This window comes from Acinonyx jubatus, chromosome E4, assembly GCF_027475565.1.
Source record: "Acinonyx jubatus isolate Ajub_Pintada_27869175 chromosome E4, VMU_Ajub_asm_v1.0, whole genome shotgun sequence".
Taxonomy (NCBI): domain Eukaryota; kingdom Metazoa; phylum Chordata; class Mammalia; order Carnivora; family Felidae; genus Acinonyx; species Acinonyx jubatus.
In genome coordinates this window covers 28,830,734-28,852,487 of record NC_069395.1, presented here as the reverse complement: position 1 = coordinate 28,852,487, position 21,754 = coordinate 28,830,734, and the positions used below count along the sequence as shown (strand labels likewise).

Here is a 21,754-nt window from a genome sequence, read left to right as displayed (position 1 = left end):
GATTGTCACTCAAGCTTTGCCATCCTTTCTCATATAATTCCCAACAAGCCTAGACTCTGATGGTCCCTTCCGTGGCACATTAGAAGGGAAAACTAAAAATGAAGTATGTGAGCTGTGGGTGGCAAATACAGAGGACGGCTAAAGGGACAGCTGCGATAGCATAACACAGCTGAAGGACACCCCAAAACTAAGCAGCTGATGGGACTTCACACCTAGAGAGTTCAGAATCGGTGCCCACAATGAGAATCCTGAGTCATCAAGAAATGCATAAATTATATGCTCATCTTTTACTTACAGAGAACAGGCAGGGTGTGATGCCTTTTAGAAAGATTTCTGTCAACGTAGTTTTTAAAATACTCGGCTTCTGTTACACACCAAATTCCCCTGGTATGAGCTACCTTCGTGCCTGGGACCAGGCTACACGAAGGAAACATCACTCTGCGTGTGTCCCGGGGGCTTGGGTGTATAGGAGAATGTCACAGAAGTCCCAGAATAGTAAGTCCACAGTAGGGTAGTTTTATGAGACAGACAGCTTTCCAGGTTTCCAGGAAGGCTCTGGGTAGGATACAAGTAGACTTAATTTACCTTAAACTGGCTAGCTTTCATTCATGCATCCATTCAAAAATATTTTTATTGAGCCCCTAATATGTGCCAGCACCATTTTACGGGCCAAGTCTCAGTTTCAGAGAGAATCCACTGTTCACACGGCATGTTCCTCTGGCGTGCCGCTCATGACAGGTGTACTATTCTGTAGTTTTGTATCTCAAGTCTGTCTGGCCCTTGAGGCTTCATGCCCCCACCCCAGTCCCTTCAGGTCGACTGGCTTCCTTTCGAGTAGAGTGGGTTGTTCCCACAGGATTGAGCACTCCCTTTAGACAGGGGCTGTGCTTCAGCCCTCAGCCTGGGAGCTGACCACCACCCTAGGGGCTGGTCTCTGCCATGACCTCAGGACAAGAGGTGGATTTCAGGCTCTCTCGGGATGGGGGGGGGGGGGGGGCGGTGAACTTATCAAGAAAGACTCCTTTTTCCTCGAGAGAAGTCTCCCTGGGTTCCTGAGCTGAGCACATAGTTTCTCCATGAGCGAGCAGGAACAGGACGGAGGGGCGTCTCCCTGGGGCCTCACCTCCCGCACGTCACGGGGAAGGGAAGCGAGAGCATGGAGCAGAGAGCAAGAAGACGCCGAGGTCCCACACTCCGGGCTCGCGGCCCTGCCCCCCCCCACCCCTCCCCAAGAGCGCTCGCTCCCGCAGCGGCAGCGCCCTGCAGCTCGGCACCTGGCGGGGGCGCGCAGCCAGTGGAGTGGGTGGTGCAGGGCAGGGGTGGTATATCCAGTCTGACCGAGGGCGGGCCCCGCCAGTGCCAGCAGAGGGACGAGCCGGGGTGGAGGCGCCAGGAGCCGCCGCCGGGAGCCTCACGCGGACCTCTCACTCTATGGCCCTCGGGAGCCGCTGAGCGCCAGCAGAGCCGCAGCCGCCCGCCCCGCCGCACCTCGCCGCCCCTCGCCGCCCCTCTCGGCTCTCGCACGCCCGGCCCGCGCCTCCCGCCGCCATGAACCACTCGCCGCTCAAGACCGCCTTGGCCTACGAATGCTTCCCCGACCAGGACAACTCGACACTGGCTTTGCCGTCGGACCAAAAGATGAAGACCGGCACGTCGGGCAGGCAGCGCGTGCAGGAGCAGGTGATGATGACCGTCAAGCGGCAGAAGTCCAAGTCTTCCCAGTCGTCCACCCTGAGCCACTCCAACCGAGGTAAAGACTCGGCGCCCGGCGCGGCCCGTGCGCCCCTGCCCCGCGCGCCTCGTCCGCTGCGGGGACAGGAGGTGGCGCGCGCCCCGGGGCGGCGGGGGGCGGGGGGGGGGTCTGCGCGGCCCGTCCGACCGGGTGGAGCGGCGGCCGGCGACCGGCTGGCGAGCTCCCCAGAAGCTGGGGGGCGCGAAGGCGGGCTCCCGCGGCGGGGGACACCGCCACGGGCGTCTCGCCAGCTCGCGGAGGTTGAGGATCGCCCGCGGGCCCTTGTCCAGGCCCAGAGCGGGGAAGGCTTTCTTCCCCCAACTGCTCAGGAACAGTCCCCTCCTCTCTCTTGTTCTGCCTCGGCCCCCCAGGGCTCCCCACGGCTGTGTGCCCCCCTCACTCCCCGTCCTGTCCTTGAGGCTTTGCTTTTCACTGCGCCAGCTGCAGGTAGCCGGCGCCCAGGCCGGCAGGTTCCCCAGTGTGTGGCTGCCGGCGGGCAAGGGAGTCACTGTGACCCCAGTAGGTGCTCAGGAGAGGCGCTGCGGGACGGGGAGGTGCCTCGGGGAACAGGGACAAGCCGGTGGTGTGCCGCAGCACGCTAGCGGGAGCCTCACACCTGGAAGAAGCAAGTCTGGTTGGAAGGTCACCCCAGGACTAGCGCGCTCCCTGAGGCTCCCTGAGGACCGGGAAGGAGGTCTGGGGATGCCCTGTTTCCTCAGTAGCTAATGCAGAAACTCCCTTTCCCACCAGATTCTCCCTACCTCACTTGGCTTAAGTAGGAAGGAACAAGTGTCAGGGGGACGCTTGTGCAGGAATTGAGGTTGGCAAGGCTGGGAATCCCAGAAGGCCCCCAGGGCTGAGCCCTCAGGGTGAGCACTTGTTTAGTTTAGGTGCAGGGCCTGACCAGCCATCGACCCCACCCCTTCACCCTGTGCTGAGGTCCCCCAAGCCTGGGAGGCTAGGCAAAAGTGATCGGCCCCCTGCAACTCAAGAAGGAAGGTACGATATCTGACAGGGCCATTTGTGGAGAGTTTTTAGGCCAGATACTTTAATACAAAGCATTCGCAGTAAGAATTACACACCAACCAACAATCGTGCTGTTTATTTATTCGTTTAGCTAAATTTCGCAAGTGCCGACAAAGATTCCACAGACTGCAAACCAGTACAGGTCAACCAAGACTTATTTATGCAGTCTGGCCCCTAAGAGAGTGTACAGAGTGTGGGAGTAGTAAAGAGGAAGGAGGCAAAGGAGACAGACCCCTGCCCATCTCCCACCACACACACGCACGCACGCACGCACGCAGCAGCTCACATTACCTACCTCTGGCTTTTTCTCTCTGCCTGTCTCTCTCATTCCTGAGTGGCCCCCGTGTAGAGCTGAGGGAGAGAAAATGGCTGGCTGAGGACTTCCCTGTACCCCGAACCTAAAGGTCTTTGCTGCTCAGTGTGCCCTTTGCCCTGGCCTGGACTCCTGGTTCCTCTCCTGCCAGACTTCCACTCAAGGTCATGCAGACTCCAGAGCATTTGCCTCCGTCTCTTTCATTTATGGTTTGATAGCTGCATACTAGCCTTTTTTGGAAGTAGGTTCGAGATTAAAAAAACAAAAAAGTGTCCCCATTTCTGGCCACGGTCCAGTCACAGCTCAAGGCAACCTACTCTCTTCTCTGCATAAGAGTCACCTATCCCTTTCCACTCCCACGCCATCCCAAGAAAATCTCAAAAATGCCAGGTGCTCTAAACACCCGTTCTTCTTCCCACCTGCAGGGATGCCAGCGAGTGTCTGTCATCATGCAGTGCTCTGTTTCTGGCCTTGACCTTTGTGGGTAACATCTATCCAGTGGGATCTCATTCTCTCCATCCCGAGGTCCTCCAGGGGGCTTCAGCCAGGCGACAGTTGACTTCCTTGGCTAATGCGTATCTTTCCAGAAATAGGCCTCTCTAAGGACTGACCCAGAAGGTGTGTCCCCTCTACCCTCAGCTCTGGCGAGGTTCCCACAGGAGCTAGTTTCCCCAGCGGCATCCTAGGTGAAGAGGCGGTTAGATCACTTGGAGCTGGTGTTTCTGGTTTATCTGGCTTTGTTTTCATCAGATTTCCCCCTTCTCGTCATCAGAACCGCCCAAGCATTCCCTATGTGCCCAGTGGCCATTCCTACTACCTTTGCTCCCTCCTTTTGTGTTGGTTTATATCCCCTGCACCTGCTGTGACTGCTGGGAGGGGCAAGTTGGCAGTTGTAGAAGGACCATACCCCAGGACCTTGCCTTCACCCTGCTGGACACACTGGACACTCTTCAAGAGAGAAGAGTCGAATTCTCTAGGGTGTTTGGTTCTGTTGGGACCCCTGAATCCCACCGGGGCTCCTCTGGTTAAGAACAGCCGCTCCAAAGAAGGCCAACCACACCTCACAGTTGCCTGGCGGGGAGCCGCCACCCCTTGTACGCCATGAGGGACAGCCAGGAATCGGCCAGTGGTGTTTCTGGTAATAGAGCCAGCTTTTCCCCAGAGTCCTCCCCACTAGGGTTCTCTTCTGTCTTGTCGGTGAGGGGGAAATTGAGCCACCCATGAAAAAGGAGTCCTGTGGAAGGAGCCTGCCACACAATACCCATTTCCACCCATGCCGTCCCCCAAACACAGCAGATGAGACAGATGCCTCGTTGTGGTCCCCAGGGAGGGAGGCGAGGGCCCTGGTGTCATGAGACCCTGCAGAAGAAGACTGCTCTGAACCTGCCTGCCAGTGTGGGTCTTCTTGTGAACTGGCCACTAAGTATTACTCTCCTGTGCTTCCAGAGCGTGCTTGAATGCATCAGGTGTCTTCTCAGACTGTGTGGGAAGCAGGAGGAAACCCAGGGGATGGGGTTGCTCAGCCAAGGATGTCTGCTAGGGAAACTTGACCTGCCTGAGGTGGGAAAGGCCCTGCAGGTGCTGATCATGAACTTCCCTGTCTGGGGATCAAGGGCTATTGCACTGGTTAGGCAGCCTGGAGGGAAACTTTTCCACATTCAGGTTCTTTAAAAAAATTTTTTAATGTTTATTTATTTTTGAGAGAGAGACAGAGTGTGAGTGGGGGAGGAGCAGAGAGAGAGGGAGACACAGAATCAGAAGCAGGCTCCAGGCTCTGAGCTATCAGCCCAGAGCCCGACGCGGGGCTCGAACTCACGAACCGTGAGATCATGACCTGAGCTGAAGTCAGACGCTTACCAACTAAGCCACCCAGGCGCCCCCCCCACATTCAGGTTCTTCACTTGGTATCTCTTCCTAAAACTTAACCCACATCTCATTTGATCCAACTTCAACACACACACACACACACACACACACACACACACACACCGCTGCCTCTGCCATGAATACTCATCACACACCAAGTTTAATGACACTACCTTTCTGTTCCACATCCCTTCTCCTTCCAGGCAAGTCCCAAGACTAGCCTGTCATTCTTGTTGTCTCACTACCTGCTTAGACATCTGTGATTTTTACTTTCAATTTTCTCCTTTCTTCTCCCAAGTACCATTTCCTATTTAACATGGCCAAACCTGAATTTCTCCCTGATCAGAGATAGGGTTGGGGTGACCTTAGGCTAGGGGAGGTGTCTGTCCACCCCGCTCCTTCATCATCCTGCATCTACCCCTCACTGGGCAGTTGCTACTCCAGGAGCTCCTAGGGGGCAGGCTTGTGCTGGCTTGGTGGCCGTGGCATGTACAGGTGGAGGTTTGTTGGCACTTCTGTATTTGCATTTGGCTGTGTCTCAGCATAAGCCTCTGCCTGTGTGAGGGTCTGCTCATTGTACCCTCTTGAAAGTTGTCTGTTCCTGACCGCAGACCATAAACAGGCATCACTTCTGGGGTTGTTTTCTTGGGACTGAAGCTGGCACGGGAGCGAGTGAAGGGTGTCTGGGCTTCAGCTTATTCCAGCCGCGAAACATCCTAATTAAACTTCAAATGGACCAATTCCTGTTTCTTTACAACGTATCTTGGCTTGAAGCTCAGGTTTTACCAGACTTTCCATTTGCCTGTTACAACACATGCAAAAATGCCAAGTATTCCAGAATGTTTCATGGCAAATGTGGTTTCCCTGGAGCCTGCTCCTTTGCGAAGCTCGTTGGCAGAGGTTAAAAAAATATAGAAATCAATGTTTCTCCCCACACACCAAATTGTAAATATCAAGAAGCCAATTGTTCCAGACCTAAAAATCTGGCAACTACCCCTGCCATGAGGTATGACCGCTAGAAGGTGGGTGACGTTTGGACAAAGTAAGATGGCAGAATGTTAGATATCTTCATGTGAAGTTCTCTGTAGGCACACACCACATGTGTGTGCATACACATATACACACGAATACCCCACACCCATGCACATACACATGTGTGTACACGCACACACACACACACACGCACACACTTACACACCACCTTGCAGTTCATGCTAGGGCAAGAGTCTAGCCTGGTGTCAGGAGATCTGAGTTCTACTTGGATGGATTGGTGACTGCTGTGTGATCTCGGGCAAGTCACTGCCTCTCTCTGGGTCTCTGCAACTGTAAGAGATTGGATTATATCATTTCCAACATGTGCCGTGATGGGTAACAGTCTTTGGAAATAGGTGGTGTCACTCCCTACCTCTGCAGGCCATCCCCCCAAACCAGCTGCAGCTGTCCTGCAAAAAGGCTCCTCTCCTCACTGTGTGTCACTCACGGTTTCCCTTTTGTAAACACCCTGACATACCAAAAGCCATCCAGTCCGCTGCTCTCAAACCTGCCTCTGCATCAAAATCACCTGGGGATTTTAAAAAACGCAAATGTTTGAGTCCCACCCTCAGAGATTCTGATTTAGTGAGCATGGGGGACAGTGTGGGCATCAGGACTCTGAAAGGTTCCCAGGCAATTCTGATGGGCAACAAAGTTACGGAATGGTTGTTCCGGTCCCCATCTTTCACTCACACTTAGATTCAGCATGAAGATCAGCCCCATGGGATGCACACACACACACACACACACACACACACACACACACGGATGGATAGACACCTAACATGGTAATTGCTGAAGACAAGTTTTTAGTCTGGATCCCCAGCCAGGCAGCTGAGTCCTGTTCTGACCTTTGCCCACACTAGACCACTGCCCTGCCCTCTGTGCCAGTCCTGTCCCTACAAGATGCTCCCACTCTCTGCCCTATCCTTGGGTTTAGTGGTGGCCAGGAACAGATGATCAGAAAGAGAAGCAGATGTGCTAGTGAGGGAGAGGAGCGGACACAGGCTGTAGCAGCATCTCTGCTCTGTACACATGCCCAGAAGAAGAGTAAGAACCATGCCAAAGTGCCTGGTGCGGTTGTGCTGAACTCTCTGCCCACCTCAGGCTCATGAAAGCATCCGGATAGGAGATGTACGTCCAGAGTGCTCCCAGCTGGCCCTGGCAGAAAGAAATGGGAGGGTGTCTGGCCATTCCCCTCCCTTGGGCACCTGAACGTTCACATGGGCACAGTCCAAACTGCCCAATCTTGAACATCTCTGAGGGAGATTGTGCTAGAAGTATCTTCTGACAGTTCTTATTCTCTCATTTAAATTCCTCTTGCTATGGGCCTAGCCTGACGGAGCACCACAGGTGGAAGAGATTTCAGGGGGTGAGAGAAAGACGTTGTCAGGGCTGGAAGGTAAGGAGCTGCTTCCTTTCTCAAGGGTTCTGTGCTGAGGAACAGATGGACTTTACAGTGTAGAAGCCAGAAGAGACATCGACCGACCTTAAGGGACACAGATCAAACCATAGATATACATCTAAGGCTGTGTGCTGTGGGACAAACCTTCCTGACTAGCAAGGGAGAGGGATCTGGGGCGGGGAGAGGGGTGGAGGAGAGAGGTTTCAGATGACCTCTGTCCCTAAGGGCAGCCTGTTGATCATGAGTGCCTTCTCCAGGTAGACCCTGGTCCTGGGGTCAGGAGTGGGGTGGCGATCTAGTACAAGCAGGAGATCTCTCACTTCAGGGAGTTCCCAGCCTAACTGGGGACATCGAGAGCCTGCTTTCTGGGAGAAGGGCCCATAGGTGCACACGCGTGCACACACACACACACGCCCACGTACCCACATACCCACACAATATACAGAAGCCACACTCCAAGGAACACACAAACCAGCGCGGAGTGAGTAGAACAGTTGGACAGAAAGCTGGCATGGTTATGCTAGAGTGCCATGAGCTGTGCACTTTGGAGTGCCCAGAGCACTGGGTGGAGTCACCTGTAGGAGAAGCTGATTTTTATGCAAGGTTTTGAATGCAGGGAGAGGGTTTGGCTGAGAAGAAGAGAAAGAATGTTTCAGGTGCGGTGGGTGTGACCTATTTGAAAGCTTGGAGATGGAAAAGGATGAGTCATCCCTGCAAAGGTTTGCCTGTCCTCATTGGAGAGAGAAGTCCATATATCCTAACAAAGAAGCTGCCTCTCTTTTCAAAGCTTCGGTAGGCGAGAAAGCTTGGGTTGCCCCTATGACACAAGAGAGAATCAGATAATCATCTCAGGCACCAAAGGGAAGCAGCATCCAGGGACGCTGATGGTGTGAGTGGTAGATTTTCTGAGAGGGCTTTATGCCCTGAAACACTGACACAAGCTGAGACAAGCTGTGTGGACAGAGCCGCTGGAATTGCTTGTATGCCGAAGAAAGCGATACATTCTCTGAGACATCTGCTCTTTGACCTTGGGGTTCTGTGGGTGGGTTGTCTCCTGGGGACAATGCACAAGTTGAGCCGGCAGCCGGCTTTGCTGAGAAGCCACCATCTTTGTTTACGGCGTGTGTGCCCTTCTAGAGAAAACAGTGGGAATGCACTCAGATACAAGAGTGGGGCTGATTCTGTGGGGTGAGCTGGGTGCTGGGATCACCTCCCCTTACCACTCCTGACACCAAGAATCCTCCTCAAGGAGGTGGCTGTGCCTGTTCTAAAGCTGTTCTCAGACCCTCTGTCTTCCTGGATTAGCCAGCAAACCCTACCCCGCCCCCCCCCCCACCGCCCCCAGGGACCTCTTTGGGTGGGAGGAGGGCCTGGTTGGGTAAGCCTTCAAGGACCCTGATCCCATACTGCAATTTGGGGGATGTGGAGCCTCTAGGCACCAGAAATCTAAGCACCTCCACCATGAGGGGTGGGTAAGGAGAACTGGTTGACAAAAAGGGCCAGCTCAGTCCAGGTTCGGCCCAGCCCCGCCCAGAGCCATGCCCTGTGCCCAAGATCCCAGGGAAAGAAGAGACACAATTCTTGCCTCAGTGAGTGCCCAAAGTACATGACGATGGACACTGGCACAGTCATGAGATGGAGAACTGATCACACCTTTCCGTGCCCTTATTCCAAGGAGGCAGTCAACCAGGGTCATGGGACCAGGTAGAGTTAATCAGGAAAGGCTTCTTAGAAATGAGTTCTGGAGAAGTCAGAGGACTAGAGGGAGAAGTGAAAGCTTTCAGAGCTATTACTATTTCTGTCATTGAGAACCCCCATGTTCTTGGTGTTGAGCCTGACTTTCCAAAGGCAGTGTGTACCAGCCAGACACCCTAGGGTCAGGAGAGGGGAGCAGCGCTCTTACGAACAGAGCTCACCTCCTTCCTGCACCTCATTGGTCATCGGGCACAATACAGAGTGTGACTTCAGGTAGGCAAGTTCTCTGGACTCCTCCTTTACCTCAGAACCTTGGCCCCCAAGTGCAGCTACCTTTCTGCTAGAGAAGCAGCACTGGCTGTTGTGATGGCAGCCTCATTCTCACAAGGAAGCCAAGCAAAGCATCTTAAGGTGGGAGTCAAGTGATCTGACCCCCAGTTGCAGACAGATCTTAGGGGGTGCCTTCAGGAGCCACCTGGAAGGACCTGAAGACCTTGGCCCCACCAGTAGGGAGTGCTATAGCCCACACCTGCCATCACTAAAGTCACCACTAGGACACAGGGACTGGCTTTGGAGTTATAGGACATTCCAGAGGTCCTATTCACCCCTGCCTCCATGACAGAGAACTCCCTACCTCCCACATGGAGAAGATTATGTGAGAGGGAGGCAAGCAGGTGCAGGGCATAGAGGGAAAAGATGCTTCATCTGATGACTGAGAGGGTGAGTGATGTCACTGCTGACAGATTCCCTTTTGAGAAAGAGTAGAGGCCCCATGGGAGCCTGCCCTCCACCGAGCCTCCCGGGGATGCCTCCCCTAGAAGAAGGCCTCCCTGGGGCTCCATAGAACTCTCCATCGCCACCCCAAATTTTCCATCTGACAGCAGCTGGCTGACCCACACCTGCCCTTGGATGAGAGATCCCTGCTCATGGGGCAACAGCCAAGTGAACGCTGGCCTGCCAAACCCTGGAAGGGATGATAGAAGTAGGCCGGATGGAGGAGAGTCAGACGAGACCTGCTGTCAGCTGCCCTGGGGCCTGACCATGCATGCCTAGGGTCCTGGCTGCACCCCCTTCCCTGGTGTAAGCTGCTTCTGGGCGTCTGAGCCCATGAGATTGCTTCCAGACTCCTCCTAACAAAGGCAGCCTTTCGGGGGGCAGGAGGTACAGCTTCCTGAGAAAGGGAGAGGAACAAGCTGTGTATGCTCAATAGAGGAGCTTACAGTAGGTCAGAGGCTCAGGGAGAGTCCCCGTCAGGAGTCAGGCCTGGGCCTGCAGGACACCTCTGGGAGGACCTGAGGCAGGCAGCAAAGGAGGTGCTGGTGTAGCCTTTGATGTCTCCCCGTCTTCCTTACAAGCTTCTCTGAATGCCATGGGGCATGGGTTACTATAATCATACAGTCATGGAACACTGGAGCTATATGCGGCCTTTGGGGTGTATAGAAGCCAACCCCTTCTTTTTACAGAAGAAGCTGAGGTCCAGGGAGAGCTAGTGACTTGCCCAAATGTCAGAGCCAATACCAAGGTCAACACCTGTAGGCTCCCAAGGCAAACTGTCTCTGCCACAGCCGGTAACCGTAATGGCCTATTGGTCCTCCATGATGGGGGAGTGGTAATCAGGGGCAGTGCCCCTTCTGTGTGCTATGGGGTGGTCATCTGGCTGGCTTTCGACAGAGGAGGTGGCACCACGCAGAGACGCCTGCCACATTCCAAAGCTGCCCCTCTGCTCTTCCATCTGCCCTCAGCCCAGATACTCCAGTCCCCCCACCATCCCCAAAAGATTTGGGAGTCTGAGTGGGTATGGTGGATGGGGAAGGAGCTAATCTGGCTGAGAAAGATCACTGTCAAACCCTTCCCCCTAGACAAGGTTTCAGATGCTGGAGTCTGACCATCACTTCAGAGAAAAGAAGTGGCCCTCCCCCTTAGGAGGCTGTCACTGGATCCCACCTTCCTTTTTTCCCAGAGGGCTCATCATCTAATAAGAGTGTGGGGCAAGCCTTGCTCTGGATGTCCAGACCATACCGCCATGACTTTTCCCTCATGCAGGTCCCAGTGTAGGGAATGGGACAGTAATGTGAGTCAGAGTACAGACAGCAGGGCACTGTGTGTTTAGAGATAGAAGAGATTGCCTCGGGCAGGGTTGGTCAGAAGAGGCTTCCGCAAAGGGGTGAGGTCGTGAGCTTGGCCTTGAAAAATAGGTGAGATCTGAATGTTGTGACTGATAGGGGAAGGCAGACTCCGCAAGGGACACGGTATGAGCAAAGTCATGGCCATGTCACGGTCAGCCGTGTTTCAAGGACAGTGAGACAGCAAACAGACTAGCTTTTGCAGTGTTGGGACGATCCTTTGGAGGCCACTTGCCATCTGGTGAAGGGGAGAAGGGAAGGTAGCCCTACCAGCAGCCCAAAACCCAGTTCCGATTTCTGTGATTCAAAGCCATTTTGCCGCTAATAACCCTAATGACACTCTATCCTCTCGTGGAGCCTATCATTTGTGGGTCTCCAAGCACTCCGAAAACATTAATTAATCCTCACTGGGGCCTTTGAGGTTGATGGCCACCCTCCCCACTTCACCATCTGGAGCACCTAGAGGATGAAGGAAAGGACAAAAGATCACCTCGTCACTCTTGGGGGCCGGGCTGACATTTGAAACAAGAGTCCTGCCCTGAACTGGCCTCTAATCAGCCCTCACGGCTCTGTGGCCCTGACCTTGGGACTCTGGACCTGGAATGCTGAGATCCTGCCAGGCTTCCCCCAGTGGGAAGCTTATCCTTGTGGAACATGGAGTTGTGATTCCCTTGAATGGAATGGCGGTGCTCCGAGGCCCTCCAGGCCAACTCCTGACCTGTAGGTGTCAAGTCACCCCAAGCCCAGGGAGACATTTAGTCAGCCCAGGAAGGGCTCAGCTGGTTTGCAGAGCTGTCCCCGCCGCAGTCTGCCTGGGCCCTTCCTCGGCCCTGGCTGTGGAGGAGGTAGAGTGGAGAGACGGAGAAGGCAAGTAGATGATACATTTCCTATCCTGCTCCTTCAAGAGCTCACACCTGGTCTCCTCCATGGGGTATGGTGTACCTAGATACAGAGGTGACGCTGTGGGGAGGAGAGGCGAGTGAAGAGCGTGGCCATCACTGTCCTAACGCCCTGCCTTTGTCCTCAAGGTTCCATGTATGATGGCTTGGCCGACAATTACAACAACTATGGGACCACCAGCCGGAGCAGCTACTATTCCAAGTTCCAGGCGGGGAATGGCTCATGGGGTTATCCGGTAAGGAGCTGCGTGCATTCAAAAAGACCTGGGGTGTTGGGGAGTGGTTTAGGGTTTATGGCGGAGCAAACCTGCATTGGTTGCTGAGAAGAGTGATACAGGGTGGAAGGGGGCTGCTTTGGTCCATGAGGTGAGGCCAGCCAACCATGACCAGGTCCATTTGCTTGGCCATTATTTCATAGATGGCTGTTAGTGCAGGCTCCTGTTTGGGCTGATTGGATATTTCCAAATGTCCCACATGAGAACATTGTAGAAAAAGCATAAAGAAAACAGCATATTTTTAAGTCCGTTTTCCAAAATGTCTGATATGATCATGGATTTGAGAGAAGTTTGAATTTTTGAGGTCCATTTGTGGATTAACTTAAATGTTGCTAGGAAACTCCTGAAGGGACCTCTCTGCTCAATATGTGCTGATGACCAAGGAGAAAGCTCTAGAAGTCTCCTGGGGCTAGGAGAGCATGTCCCCTGCAGTGACTCTTGGATAAGAGGGCACATGCTGGAATGGAGCATTGCTTGAGTTTATAAGTTGGACAGGGGCACCTGGCTGGCTCAGTTGTTGGAGCATGCAACTCTTGATCTCAGGGTCATGAGTTCGAGCCCTAAGTTGGGTGTGGAGTGTCTGTAAGTTGGATACATCTGGATTCAAATCGGAGCTCTGCTACTCACTGAGCATGTGGCCCTGGGCAAGATAATTCTACCTCTGGGCCTCAGTTTCTTCACATATAAAACGGATATAACAAAGTCGTCCTCGTGAGGTTATCATCAGGATTCAATGAAATAATGTGCGTGGAAAAAAAACCTGATGATAATTAGTCTTCAGGTCAGTTTTAAAACGAACACAGGTAGAGATTATTCTAGATCCTTTAATCTTGGCCCTGTCACTGTCTTTCTTTGTGATTTCAAAGAAATCACTATGCCCATCCATCCATCACTGAACAAATATTTATTTAGCCCTACCTCTGCACCAAGGTCTGTGGTAAATGCTCTGGATCAACCATACAAACCAGCGTTGGCGCTCTCTTCAACTCCCAAATCAGGGGTATTGGGCTAAGTGACACCCAAGTTTTCTCCCTGTTTCCAAATTCTATGACTTTCATTTATTTTTGCTAATTTTAACATTAGCCTGTATGGTTCTTGGGAATTCTTTTTTGAGGCATTATGCAGATGGGGCTAAAGACTGCCTTTCCATGGGAATCTGGGGCACTGTCTTCTTGGAGCTCCAGGTTTCAGTGCTATTTGCTTTGAGGTCACATTGCTTACAGATGTCACCCCTGAGTGTCAGGGTCCCGGGCAAGGAAGAGGGTTTACGAGTTGGGTGTTCTTTTTATTGTCAGTGTGATCCTCCCTTCCTAAGTTCTTGCTGGGGCTAATTGTGGAGTATTTGTCTTTCTTGCATGTTACAGGTTAGGGACTAAAGGGAGGCGTTAACTAGGTTTCCTGCAAATGTATTTCCCTCCCATTTTTTTCCTGAGTTTTTGATGTCAATTGATACCCTCAGAGCAACATATGGACAGTTGACTGAGCCCATAAGCCAGCAGATCAAGGGTCAGATGTGAATCAAGTGCTCTGACACCAAGAGTGATGACCAGACAGAATCTGACTTAGAGAAAACGACTTAGTAATGCAGTATAAAGGATTATATGAGACCCAGGGAAGGCAGATCACTGGAGGAGACTAGTAGTCAGAATGAATAATCATGCTGACAGGATAGATGTTACACATCATCACGTATATTTTGTTACACCTCAGAGCCTAGAAAGCTTAGCTTCTAGCCTGGCTTCTGCTACTCCCGCTACTCCCATGGCTCTGTGACTTTGGATAAACCTCTTAACTTCTCTGAGTATCAGTTTTCTCATCTGTAAAGTGGGAACAAAGCTATCTGTGTGTGTATTTCACCCACAGGTTGGTGTTACAGTAACGGGGAAGTGTTATCAGATGGGCAGTGTGGGGTCATTACACATGGAAATTTGTCACCAAGAACCGCAAAGGAACTCTTTTAGAGGTGTTTCTTAAAAAAAAAAAAAAAAAGAATTCTCCACACGGCCCATGTTGGGCATTTCTTCTGGCTAATCAACTCAATCTTCAGCAATCTCAGCAGCTCCTGATGCTCCCAAACCAGCCCCGCCCCTCCCCGCACCTATTTTCTGACAATCCATTAAAATTCCTTCCCTTTCCCGCACCCTAAGGCCCAACCCTTCTCGCTCCGTCTTCGCTGGCGGTACTTCAGACATGACTCATGTCAGGGCAGCTGCTGAGGCACGTCCTGTCTCCTCTCAGTTCAGGAGGGGCTATGGGAACGGCGAAGAGCTGAGCACACATGAGGATTTGGCAGAAGGAGGGGGTGAGGAAGGGAGGAAATGGAATAATTGATATTGGAGCCAGGCATATAATCAGCCAAGGACTGGGCAAAACCAAACAGGGCCAGGACTTAAGAAGGAGAGAGGGACAAAAGGTAATACAGGTCTGTGGTGGTGAGATAATCTCACCACGATTTCCTCTATTTCTTTTGGTGAAACCAATATGGTGGCAGAAAGCAGGGAGTGAGGGGAGCAGGGTGAGGTGCGGTGGGTCTGTACAAGCCTCGTCAGCGGGTTTTGGCAGTTTCTGAAAGCTGCCGAAGGACTGTTCCCTGCATATACTTCACGTTCCCTCCGTCAGCCAACTCGTATTGAGCAACTCCAGGGCGGGGCAGGGAGCTGGGCGCGCTGCGGACACACAGACGAAGAGATTCATCGGCCTTCGGCCTCAGTGAACTTGCAGTCGAGTTGGGAGAAGCATGGAGGTCAAAAGACAAGTTGAATCCTGGAATATCCCGGAATATTGCGGCAGTTCTGCCATTGCTCAAAAGATCCCCAGATACCTGTTTTAGATTTTTCTAGATTTAAAAAGAAAATACAATTGTCAGTGTCCTTTTAGGAGCCATATGAGAAAACCAGTCTCATTTCTTTCTTGTCATGCATGGCCTGGGTTTGACCGGAAACAATATTAACCACTTTGAGCACCTCACTCCTCACTCCTTATGCAGAGAGGGCTGGAGGCTGCTTTTCCACAGGAATCTGGGGGCACCGTCTTCTTGGAGTTCCAGGTTTTGTGCCATTTGCTTTGAGGCTGCGCTGCTTACCCTGAGTATCAGGGCCCCAGGCAAGGGAGAGGGTTTATGAGTCGGGTGTTCCAATTACAAATACCACATGAACTTCAGTTAACAAAGATCTGTCCCCATGAAGCATTGTATTTTATTTAAATATGCAAAGGATCTGCAGCCCATTCCAAAATGAAAGTTCTAAAAATATTTAAAAAGCAGTGGTTTTACCCTCTGATTTACCTTATATTCTTTATCAGCCATAGCCTTCTTTATTTTTTATTTAAGAAAATTTATTTTAATGTTTATTTATTTTTGAGAGAGAGAGAGACAGAGACAGAGCACGAGCAGGGGAGGGGCAGAGAGAGGGAGGCACAAAATCCAAAGCAGGCCCCAGGCTCCAAGCTGTCAGCACAGAGCCCGACACGGGGCTCGAACCCACTAACAGTGAGATCATGACCTGAGCAGAAATCGGACGCTTTCACCGACTGAGCCACCCAGGCGCCCCTATATCAGCCATAGCCTTCTAATTTAAGTATATATGTAAATTATAATTTATATATAATATATAATTGTACCACTTGGAATCTAGGGTCGCTGATATTGCAAATTAAGAACATTGAACAGAGGGAGTCTTATAATAAAATAGGACTTAAAACATTAAGTTAGTGAGACGCACAAAAAGCATCAAGGAAAAGAAAAGATTGATCCAAAGAAAGTCGTTGGTCCAGACAATACTCTGCTGGCCACTCCAACCTCCTCCTCCTTCAGAGACATGTACCTTCTAGAGGACAGCAGGAGCCCCAGGGTCGCAACCTCAGGGAGAAGGAGGAGCTGGGTGAGATGGGCCAAAGGATGGGGCAGTTCTTATCCTTACTGCTCAGTTTCTCAGGTAAACAGGCTCTGCTATTCTGCTCCAGTTCTCAGAACCAGACTAGTGAAATATTAGGGCCCCAATGAGGTTTACGCTTTACAACTGAGGATACCCAGGCCCGGAGAGGATATAAGACTCATCGAGGGTCACACAGCTGGTTAATGCAACAGCAGACTAGACCCCTGGCCTCCTAACTCCTAATCTAATGCCGTTTTGTTTTCATTACTCCAGACTTTGGATGGTCTTTTTATATGGGGTTTTTGTTTGGTTTCGTTTGGTTTGCATCTCAATATTTTAACACCACGACCATGTTGTAGGGACCTGCAAGAGATCTGTGAGTTTGGATCCCTTAATTTCCTCCCTCCTCCTGTCCTCCAACCAAACCTGCTCTTTCCTTGAGGAGTCAGCCTAGCTCAAAAGAAGCAGGAGAGCGGCCATTTTTTCCCTTCCTAAACTCAAGCAGAATTCACTCAGCTGTAAGGGTTAATACGGTCAGGGCAGGGATACCAAATAAAATGCAATGAAATACAATAGTTGGGACATATTTATACTAAAAGATTATTTGTTGTTTACCTGAAATTCAGATCTTGTACTTTTATTTGCCAAATCTGGCAACCCTGGGTCAGGGTATCTTCCCACACACTCCTTGTAATAAAAACAAGCCTCCCTTAAAGGGCTCCTCTACTAGGCCAGGGCCCAAACATAATTACCTCAGGCCATAGCCGCCTCTGGTGAGAACATGGAAGCTGTTTGACTCCTGTGAGGGGTCCTCAGAATGGGTCCCTTGAATACCTTCCTCTGGGTCAGCTGAGACCAGAATGAGGAGGGGCAGAGAGCTTGAGGCACTGGAAGGCCCAGCCCTTCCATTCCCACACTGGAAATGGGGTTTGTCCTAGATGAAGCTGAGGCAAGTGCACAATTCTGATATCCAGAGAATGTTTCTGGATTAAGACAAAAATCTCCTTCTCTATCAGCTCCAACTTGAAAACGTTTTCCTGCTTATAAATCAGGAAGTGCATCTTTAGCTTCAAGTGTTCTGGGAGTCACATCAAGTGAAATGTTCTTTGGTTGTGGGTTGAACTAGACCATCCTGCCCAGGAGCTGATTCGCAGAAGAGAGAAGCCATGCCAAGCATCATCAGCCAGGAGGTCTGGGCTAGAGATGCCTTGAGGACCGCCATATTGAATCACTCAACTGTGCTCAGTTAAATCGAGGCCAGTGCTCCTGAGAGTGAGAATCCCCCGGAGTACAACCAGGGAAAATTAATCCAATATTCACTAGCAAGTCTTTCTCAGCTGAATTTGCCTAACTGACATGTCAGTAGTTGATAATCTATCCATGACAGAGTTTTATGGGCAACACGCTAGGGACCCTCACCCTGAGAAGAACTGACCCTGCCCACCTCAAGCCCAAAGCCCCCTGGGTGGCCCTCTTTTACAGGTGAGAGGGCTGGGGTTGTATGAAGCTTCCACAGGGCATGAGAAACTCAAACACAGTATTCCCCAGTTAGCCATGTGGCTGGGCCAAGGCAGGGCTCTGGGCCAGGTACTACAGAGGACCTGCCAGAAAGAAACATGATAGGATCCTTGCCCTTGACGCAGAGAAAGAGATCATCTTTACCAATCCACAGTTAATGCAGTCCGTTCCCCAAAACAGCCAGGTATGGAGGAAAATCCTTATATTCTGGCCATGAACTTTGGAAACAAATCCTGGCTCTGCCCCTTACCTGGCTGTGTGACCCAGGCAAGTTCTTAACCTGACTGAACCTCAGCTTGCCCATCTCTGAAGTGGGTGAGAATTCCTGTTTCAAAAGGCAGTAAGGGTTGTGAATATGGCATGTCAGATTAATAGTGGGGAGGCCTGGATTCCAGTCTCAGCTGGGCTGCGACACGCTGAGGGGTCTGGGGCAGTCTTCACCTCTCCAGGCCTTGGTTGTCCCACCCGTGGGGCAAGGCAGTTGGATTAGATCCTAGCCAAGGACCCATTGAGCTCCAACTTCTCAGGTTCTGTGTGACTCGAGAGCTGAGTCTGAGTAGCTGCAGGCCTCTATAACCAAAGCCTACATGATGGTTTTCCTGGAAGCAGGGGTGGGGGCAGGGGCAGATCTTCCGCTGAGACCTCCACTTCCACCAATGGATGGATAATGGCTTCTGTGCTTCCTCCCTGCTTTCATCTGAGCATCTCCAAGCACCAGGAAAACAGCAGTTAATTAACCCTTGCAACAGGATGGAAAGGTGGTAGGACTTCATTTACTTGAGCTTTACAGAGAGGAAACGGGCACAGCAATGGCTCCACCTAGTAACTGCCCTGACTTACAAAGTCAGGCTCGACCCCCTCCCCTGCTCCCATTTCTCAACTATGAATGTCACTTTCCAGATACGCCAGCCGGGCTCCTCTGGCAATGCCTGCTGGGCCTCTGTTCTTGAAAAGTCCAGGAGAAGGGAAGATAGAGGGGATATAGACTCCTTCTCCCAAGCAGGCCTGGCTCCTGCTCTAAGAGGGAGTGATTGATGTGTTTGCCAACTCAGTGTCCCTGCTGCCAGCCTGTGACTCACCCCCACTCAGCCCTGGGAGATAGGAGGGTCCCACAAGGGCCCCAGGCTCTCACCCAACAAGAAGAGACAATGATCCTACTTGCCGAGGGACAGAATGTGCCCGAGAGAATAAGGCGAGGGAGCGAGAGCTGGCAGGGCCGGCTCCCAGGGGACCCCTCCCTGTGGAGAGCAGTAGCGTGGCTTGTGGTATGTTTCCACAGACACCTTGCTGGGGCCAGAGACGCTCCTATATTTAAACCATGGAGAAGAAGCATGTGGCAAACGCCTATATCTGGGGTGTCCCTGAGGGATGGGCCCTCCTTCGCAAGCTGCAGTCCCCTCGAGGGGCTCTGCTTTTCGTGTGAGAAGTTCCCGCTGCCTTTGAGTTGGGTGCTCAGTGAGGAGCTTGCCTTAGGGCTCGATTTCCCTGCGCAGCTGACTTCAGCCTCTTAGGGAAACCTGAGGCCCCTCCTCCTGGCCAAGGTTTGGGTGAGCCAGAGAGGACTCCCCAGAGGCCAAAGATAAGGTAGAGAAAAGGAGGAAGCACCGGCCTGGACGTGGGGTTCTCCATCACTGCCCATGTGGCCGTTGCTGGGACCCCCCCTCCTGGCGGGGCCTCGGGTTTATCAGCAGCAGGAGTAGACAGTGGCTCCATCTTGAAACCATCCCTGAAGCTCTGATATTCCAGATCCTGGGCCTCCCTCAGGGGAGAGGAGTCAGGGAATGGCTCCCATGTCCACACCATGGACTTGCAAAGGGATAAGAACGTGGTTCCAGCGAGCACACGCAAGTAGCTTCCGACAGCGGGCTTCAAGCAGAGAAAAGCAGGCCAGGCTGCTGGAGGAGCTGAGCTTGGAATGAGATGTGAAAGGGGAGGAGGGCTGCCCTCAGCAGAGAGGATGTGGGCAGAGGAGAAACGCTCCTGGGCCTGGGGCTTGGTCTGACAGTAGCCCTTGGGCCCTTTTTCCTGACTGATCACCCCCAAGGAGGGTGGCTATTTGCATATTGCCAGCCCCAGAGTTCTCACGAGCCTTCCCTGGCCTCCGGTAACCAATTCCTGGGGGCACAGGACCCATGGTGCCTGTCTGAGCTGAGCAAGCCTGCTGCCCACACCTTCGTTCTGCCCCTGAGGAGCACCAGACCCAGGAGAAGGCAGTGAGGGCCCTCATGGGGGAGGGAAGGCCCGGCAGTTTGGTCAGAACACTCAGGGAGAGATGTCACTGCCCACTGCCGAGGGACTCCCTGGGGCAGCGATAGAGCCGCGGGCAGCAGCCCAGGACACCGTCAGCAGCTGGCGCTTCTCAGACAGTGCGCTAGAGGGAATTCCCTCCCCTCACAAGAGACAGCAGTGCCATTTTGCATCTTCCTTCAGCTTAATCTCTGCTGGGTGCCTCTGGGGCTCCATTTCTTTCAGCCTGACAGATAGGGGGATGCGGTTATCCCCTGACCACATAGAGTGGAATTATGCCTTCTTCTAAGAAGGAAGATGGCATGAGTTGGTCGCTATTCTCACCTTCCGTCTCACGTACAAATTCAAGGTAGAGCCTCTGAGACTCTAGAGGGAAGATTGGAAGAGTCAAGGATAATTATACACTTTTTTATTTTGCTCCAGAAGAAAATTAGTGGAGTTCGGGGCCTGGGTTTTGTTTTGTGGGGTTTCTGGGGGTTTTGTTTCTCTTGGTTTTGTTTTTTGGTTTTTTTGTTTTGTTTGTTTTGTTTTGTTCTTTGGTCCTGACAAGAACTAATCTACTCAACCACCAAGTCTTTAAAGTCCAAACACTGTAGTTAAAAACAACTAAAGGAGGAAACAACAGCATAAGAGAGGATGTAATTAAGTGCTATTGTGTACAGCACAAGCCAACTTAAACCTTTCCAGGCCTCAGTTTCCTCATCTGTAAGTGGCAGGGGGGGACCAGGTGATCTACGAGCCTCCTTCCCCAGCTCCAGACCCAGTTCCCAGGAGGAGACAGAGGTTTGGGCACGGGCCTCCCATGGGGTTAGCAGGCAGGGGAGAGAGCTTGCGAGGCCGCCACTGCCCCGCCCCTTCACCCACAGTCCACTCTTACGGGGGGGGGGGGGGGATAACTCGGTCCTCAGCACCCTTGCCATTTAACAATCCCTTGAATTAGTGCAGCATTTTGAATTTACACAAAAGGTTCATGTTTTTATTTCCCCATTTGATCCTTCAGTCTTTGTGAGATCAGTAGGTGAACCGGGTATTATTATTCTGATTTATGTGCAGGGAAATCAAGCTGCAGAAAAGCGCAGGGACTTGCCCGGTACCTCACAGGTAGACTTGGCAGAACTGAGTCCAGGGCCCAATGGGCCGGAGTGAGTCAGGATCTCTCTTGCTAGGCGAGCTCTGCAAATGCGCCCGAGCCAGGAAGCGGCAAGGACATGATGGAGGGCCATGAAAACAAAGCCCTGGGTAGATATTCTGATACCTCTTTTCTGGTTTGAGAGTTTTCTTTTTGTCACAGAGCTCAGGAGACAAATGCAGCAGCATTTCCCAAGTGGGTGGAAGAGCCGTCCCCACCCTTCATGAGGGTGAGGCTCAGCATTCTCCCCCAGGGCCCTGGCAAGTCTCTACGGAGGCCTTCCTGCCCCAGGAGAGCAAACTCAGCTAAAAAACACAATCCAATCAGGTGGGGGGTGGAGGTGGGAGGTAGAGACACAGCCAGGGAGAGAAGAAGCTTTGGGGCCCTAGACCCCCAGCCCCTCCCCTCCTACTCATCGTCAGGGCACACAAGGGTGCGGCCTGAAGGGGGTGAAGGTGGGATTGGTGGGGTTTGTCCGTTCCCAAGCCCTGAGCAAGACTGGGAAGGAGGCCGCTTGTAACTTCAGTGAGGGCTGAATCATAGAATGCCAAAGTCCGAAGAAGCCTTATAGGGCACACCGTAGCTGGGGAAATAGGATCAGAGACGTGAGGTGACTCCCCAA

General features: G+C 52.2%; 1 protein-coding gene across 1 annotated transcript in view; it reads left to right on the top strand.

The window, feature by feature from the left end:
• Nucleotides 1-1,241: 1,241 nt before the first annotated feature.
• PKP1 (plakophilin 1) overlaps nucleotides 1,242-21,754 on the top strand; it is a 51,464-nt gene continuing 30,951 nt past the window's right edge. Inside the window, exons 1-2 of the mRNA XM_027074658.2 lie at nucleotides 1,242-1,750; nucleotides 12,221-12,327. Coding sequence (XP_026930459.1) covers nucleotides 1,549-1,750; nucleotides 12,221-12,327 — 309 coding nt within the window. The 5' untranslated portion in view covers nucleotides 1,242-1,548. The remainder of the gene's footprint in view (nucleotides 1,751-12,220; nucleotides 12,328-21,754) is intronic.